At 41.2% G+C, this 6,581-nt stretch overlaps 1 protein-coding gene across 1 annotated transcript; it reads left to right on the top strand.

Annotated features, from left to right (window-relative positions):
• Positions 1 to 475: 475 nt before the first annotated feature.
• On the top strand, positions 476 to 6,084 carry TLR5 (toll like receptor 5). The gene is given in 2 exon segments (XM_061475230.1): positions 476 to 1,954; positions 1,957 to 6,084. Coding segments are annotated over 2 exon segments (2,568 nt in total). The 5' UTR covers positions 476 to 888; the 3' UTR covers positions 3,459 to 6,084.
• The last annotated feature ends 497 nt before the right edge of the window (positions 6,085 to 6,581 follow it).

Genomic DNA, 6,581 nt, shown 5'->3' with positions numbered 1-6,581 from the left:
TAGCAGGCTTTACCTCTTTTTAACTACTGTCTCAAAGCCCAACTTTTCTCCTCTCTGAAGTAGATTTACTTTGCAGACGTTAGATGGCCATTGAGGGTTTGGTTCCACAAGGATTTACACTTAGGATTTTTAAGCAGATTGTGCTGGAGGTCACAAAAATTCTTCAACTGGCTGTCATTTCATTCCATTTCAGTAAGTGCTTTTTAAAAGGCAGAGGCAGATGGTTGCAATCTTAGTTAGTAAGGGTTTTCTTAACTGCAGTGCACAAACAACTACTTTAGGGCTAAAAATTTGCCCTAATAATTTATAGTTCAGGAAATTTACTTTTTCATAAGCCAATTCCAGATTGCAGGGTTAACCCGAGGCTCCAGGAGCTCTGAAAGAGTCCTCCTTTTAAACGTTCATGGCTATTAGGACAGCAATCTGCCCTCACAAAGGGAATGCTAAGAGCTCTTTTGGGATGACTGGGTGACTGCACTGTACTTTGGTAATCCAAACTGTTAAACCTGTTTGGATAACTGGTTAAGGAATAAAGCTGACACACCAGCATTATCAGTTTCATGACACAAATTAAATAGCTAGGCCAAGATTTTCACGCTTACCTAGTTGGTGTTTGGTGCTGCCCTTAAGGTACATTAAGGAGGGTCACCGTTGAGGTTGTAGGAGGTGCTTGCATCTCTTTGGGACCCATCTTCTGACCAGCCAGCCCATCAGGTGATGCCTGTTAGACTTCAGAGAAAGGATAAATGCCAAATCACTAGTAATTTTTAGTGTGACATTAGTCTTTCATTCTAAAACTGTTAAAAACATGCTCTACAACTTACTGCATAGATAAATAGCCAACTACAGAATTAATGCTTACTATTTTCACTTTTTTCACATAGGTCCATGATGTTATGTCAACTGCTAGTACTTGTCTTTGGAATATCACTAGCTAGTGATGTATATGCATTTAGAAGCTGTTATTCAGAAGCCCAAGTCTCCGTATATTATTATTGCAACCTCACAGATATTCCAACTGTGCCAAAGGATACAGTGAAGCTTTTGCTAACTTTCAACTACATCACACAAGTGACTGCAACTTCATTTCCACTGCTGGAGCACTTGTTTCTGTTGGAAATCGGAACGCAGTATGTCTATCCTGTTACCATAGGAAAAGAAGCTTTCAGGAACCTGCCAAACCTTCGTATCTTAGACTTGGGTTACAACAGCATTCTTCAACTGGATATTGATGCTTTTGTGGGCTTGCCAAGCCTGGCTGTACTCTGTCTGTTTCAGAACAACCTTGGAGATTCCATCCTGGAGGAACATTACTTTCAAGATTTGAGCTCATTAGAAGAATTGGATCTTTCAGGGAACCAGATCACAAAACTTCAGCCTCATCCCTTGTTTTATAATCTGACAGCCTTGAAAACTGTGAACCTGAAATTCAACCCGATATCCAACCTGTGTGAGAGCAATCTGACCAGCTTCCGAGGAAAACACTTCTTATTTTTTAGCCTCAATTCGAATTACTTGTACAAGACAGATGAAACAACCTGGGCCAAATGCCCAAATCCTTTAAGCAATATCACGTTTACCTCACTAGACCTTGGTGTCAACGGCTGGAGCACAGAGAAAGTCCAAGCTTTCTCTTCAGCCATTAAAGGGACGCAAATAGGTTCTTTAATATTTAACTTTCATATAATGGGTTCTGGATTTGGCTTTAGTAACTTAAAAAACCCAGATCAGGATACGTTTGCAGGACTAGCAAGAAGTGATCTCCGTTTGCTTGATATTTCAAATGGTTACATTTTCTCTCTGAAATCTTTAATCTTTCAAAGCCTTGGTAGTCTGGAATCACTGAACCTTTTCAAAAACAAGATAAACGAAATCCAAAGGCAAGCATTTTTTGGCTTGAGAAACCTAAAAACTCTCAATCTCTCAAGTAATCTTTTAGGCGAGTTGTACGATTACGTAGTGTCACGTATATTGATCTACAGCAAAATCATATTGGGATTATTCAAGAAAAATCATTCAGTAACTTAGTAAGTCTGAAAATAATTGATCTTCGAGACAATGCCATTAAAAAGCTCCCTTCCTTTCCACATCTGACCTCTGCTTTTTTAGGTGACAATAAACTAATGTCCATAGCTGGCAAAACACTAGCAGCAACATACCTGGAATTAGAAAGAAATTGGTTGGCAAACCTGGGTGACCCGTACATCCTTTTCAAAGTTCCAGATGTGCAGTATGTCTTCTTAAAACAGAATCGCTTCTCCTATTGTGTGAAAAATGATAACGTTATAAAAAACAAACAGTTAATCTATATGGATCTAGGTGAAAATATGTTACAGCTCGTTTGGGAGAGAGAATTATGTTTGGATGTGTTCCATGGACTGTCCAAACTTCAGGTTCTGCATCTGAATAACAACTACCTTAGTGCTCTTCCACAGGAGGTTTTTAGAGGTTTAACATCCCTAAAAAGACTTAATCTAGCTTCCAACCTATTGTCTCATCTTTCTCCTGGGATTTTCCCACAAAGCCTAACAAACCTAAACTTATCTGGAAACTAGCTTTTTTCCCCTGATCCTGAAGCCTTTACGACTTTGAGTATTTTGGATATAACACATAATAACTATGTTTGTGACTGTACTTTAAAAAGCCTACTAGTGTGGCTAAATGAAACCAACGTAACCCTAGCTGGCTCAGAGTCTGACAGGTACTGTGTATACCCACCTGCATTTGCAGGGGTACCACTGTCATCTCTGACATATGATGATTGCAGTGAAGATGAACTCCAGCAGACACTCAGATTCTCATTATTTGTCTTCACCTCTGTCACTCTTCTAATGTTTCTGATGGCAGTCATCATTTTTACTCGCTGCCGGGGTATTTGTTTTGTCTGATATAAAACTATAACCAAAAAAGTGATAGATAGGCATCCAAAAGTAGCAGATAAAAGCGAATACAAATATGATGCGTATTTGTGCTACAGCAAAAATGACTTTGAATGGGTCCAGAATTCTTTGCTGAAGCACTTGGATTCACAGTATTTTGATAAAAACAGATTTACCTTGTGCTTTGAGGAAAGAGATTTCTTGCCTGGGGAAGAACATATCAACAATATTCGGGATGCCATTTGGAACAGCAGGAAAACAATGTGCATTGTGACCAGGCAGTTTCTCAAAGATGGGTGGTGTGTGGAAGCCTTTAATTTTGCCCAGAGCGGGTACTTTTCTGATCTGAAGGATGTCCTCATTATGGTAGTGGTTGGGTCCCTTTCTCAATATCAGCTGATGAAACACAAACCAATTTGAAACTTCTTACAAAGGAGTCAGTATCTGCGGTGGCCTGAAGATTATCAAGATGTGGACTGGTTTTTAAATAACCTTTCTTGCCAAATTCTGAAGGAAAAGAAAGTGCGAAAGAAAGGCAATGGTATAGAGCTGCAGACTGTAGCAACACTCTCACATTGATAGTGTGTGGGTCACTGGCTTATTAAATAGCCCATTTCAAGCTGTGCCATGGCAGGAATAAACAGAAGTTGGCTTCATCTTTCCTTGGAAAAGCAGGCAGAAAGATAACTGTTTCAGTATAAATCCTACTAAACGTGGAGACTGCTTGAAAGCAATGTGAAGGTGCAATTGTTTTATGGGCTATGACCCACATTTTCAGGAGAATGAAATGAATCACAGATGCTTCACATTCTGGATGCTCAGCTTCAGACACTAAAGAATGCAGATTTTTGCAGTACTACTTACTGACAGGTCTGTTTTAGTTAGAGAAGGTGGTTGTTTTAAATAGAGTCCACGGTACTGTACAGGAGTGACCAAGTATGCTTTCATGTATGGCCCAGCCTGACCATGGGTTCACGGCTTACTCCTTTCTGAACTCAGTAACTTTTCATGCTCTGTTTCAAAGTAGAACCAGTGCTTTGCACCTTTATACTTTAAATGGGTGTAACACATTTCATTTATTTATCTACACAATTAGCCTCAGCTTCCCAACTGGAACGTACAAACTCTGAACTTCATTCATCCCCTTCCCCTCCACAACTTCTCTGCTTGGTAGTAAAACGAGGGTCATCAGTCTACTTCACTTATTGCTGTTCCATCCCAGTGCTTTTTCAGTTGTGCTGCCTCCTGCCTTGCAGAGAGGAGCAGGCATCCCCAAAGAGCTGAAGCAAGGCTGAGCTTGAAAAGCAAACAAGAAACTACCTCAACAGCCGTGAGGGCTATACACCGGTGACATGGCCGATAGCTCAGTGACTGCCCGACACCTTTCACACACCCTGGGAGGGGAAAGCACAGACAAGTGGTGTGTAATTTGGGTTGTTCACCCTGTGTCCTGATCAGTTCTATAAAGTGGGGGGTTTTTTGCTTCTGTTGATCTGTTTTTCATTATTTCCTGGTACCTCTCTGATCATTTTAGCACTGTTTGTTCAGGTATCTGCCTCCAGGAAGTTGTTCAGGGTCATTGTAATAAAAACCTGTCTTTGTGTTCACTGTTACAGAACCTTCACCTCTCATTTCAACAGTCACATGCTCCTTGAGTGTGCTGCTCAGCTCAGTTTATACTTTTATTTAACTAAAGTTTACCGAAGTAATTCCAGTATGGCCTCAGTGAGTTTTTCACTCTAGTGAGGAAGCAGGAATGGGAGGTTTTATAAGCTGACCTTAGCTGCAAACAAATAATACTATCTTAACTATTTTGATGGAAATGGAAACATAAAATCCACTTGACATAAATAGAGTTGTTTGAATATAGATGAGCCTCTGGCAGATCTAATTTTCTCTCAGTGCCCCAGTAGACAGGATGTCTATAGATAAAATTACTACAGTAAAATATTGCTTCCTTCTCAATTAGGGTAGTCGTTCAGGAACAGAAAAGGGCTAAACCCTGGAAAGTTTTCCAGGCAGCACGGAGTGTGGGGAAGCAGATTCAAGTGGGATTGACTGTGCTGGTGCGGCCCTGGGTGTCGCTGTTGGCTCAGGTAACAGCTAGGGCTCCCTAAAATCCTCCTGCCTCCCCTCCCCTGCAGCTGCTGGCATTAGGTGCAAAATGCTGCTGCAGAGGGAGGTCCGAAGAAGAACCAGCAGCCCCGACCTCCCACAGTCCCCTTGGGCTGTCAGAAAAGTCAGAACCTGCATTTCAAGACCATGAAAATGTCCAATCTTTTTCCTTTTGTCCCCAACCAGTGCAAATATCTATAGGCATCCTTTAACGCCAGAGGTTAGACTGGGAGTATTAGAATAAAAACCATGGACAGATAGGCAAAGCAGAACGGATCTGTACAACAAAGTCCATGTGCAAGACTAGGCTGTTAGAATATGGATCTGTACGTGGTGTAGGAGATGGGGATTTTAAAAGCGTGCTTGAGAAATGGTATTTGAATGAATGTCACGAAACATTTTTGGTCAAGTGTTGACTGAGAGCCATCTCCAGTTAGGACCTTATTGTATACTTATAAGACATTCCTATATCACTTCAGATACTTCTGCTAGCATATGCATGCAGGAATGACAAGCAGATGCATAAATTACTGAGATGGCTTTAATCAAGGCTTTTCCATTTTGTTTGACATGCTTCTGTCTACTTCATGCTTATGCCACTGGTGGGAGGTGGCTACATAAACCTTGCATTGAACTTCTGTCTTTGGAAAGGTCTGGCTTTTTACATGGAGGTTGTAATAAAACCTTTGGATGAAATTTCATCCTCTGCCTGCTCCCTTTCCATTTTGGAAACTTAAAGAGATCAAACCTGTGTCAGGAGCAGCTGGGAAAACTTTCTACCACAGAGGCAGCTTAGAAACACAGAGGTAGCCCAGCCCCGTCTTGCAAATTGTATTGGAAGGGGTCTACAAAAGGCAGTAAAGGCATTTTTGAAGAGCATATGAATAACTGCAGTGCCAAGTTTCTAAAAGATCCAAAATAACTTTCTTTTGTACTCACCGTGAAAGCACTCCAAGCCTCTCAGAACAAATGCAGTTGGTACAGTCTGTCCTATACAATGAAAAATTGCCTTCAAATAGATCACAGGACCTTGATCACCACCTCTGTAGAGTCACCTGTTCTTAAATGACAGAGCCTGGGGAATTGTCAAGAAAGAGCTTACGCAGACTTTATACTCCTCTGCTCAGCAGGAACCACAAAAGCATCCTGTACAGAAATGGAGCATGACTATGCTTGATGAATTAAGGCCATAAATTGAGCCTCAACCTCATAACTATTGATCAGATTCCCTTCAGGCTCACTAGGAACATTACTGCTCTATTAGAATTTTATGGCTCCTTAGTTAAGGATACTCTCATCAGTTTTACTCACCTTCCTCAGTGAAAGGCATTAACTTGTTGGAGAGTGTCCAGAATAGGGTGTGAAGTGTGGCACTGGATCTAAAGCGAGCTATTAAGACGGAAGCGGGTGAATTTATTTGCAGCAGCAGCACAGGGAATATTCAGAGGACAGGGACTCAGTGCCCCATGGTATCAGCTCAGATATTTAACTGTAAAAGACTACCCTCACCATTGAAACATGTATTATAAACACTAGCTGGTCAAGCAGGCAGTGTTGTTCAACAGCAACACCTAGCCAGTCCAAGAG

This window comes from Pezoporus flaviventris, unplaced genomic scaffold, assembly GCF_033815535.1.
Source record: "Pezoporus flaviventris isolate CSIRO_AGI_PZ_B2104156 unplaced genomic scaffold, CSIRO_AGI_Pfla_v1 ptg000083l, whole genome shotgun sequence".
Taxonomy (NCBI): domain Eukaryota; kingdom Metazoa; phylum Chordata; class Aves; order Psittaciformes; family Psittacidae; genus Pezoporus; species Pezoporus flaviventris.
Note: the sequence above shows the minus strand (reverse complement) of the source record. Positions and strands in the feature narration are given on the sequence as shown.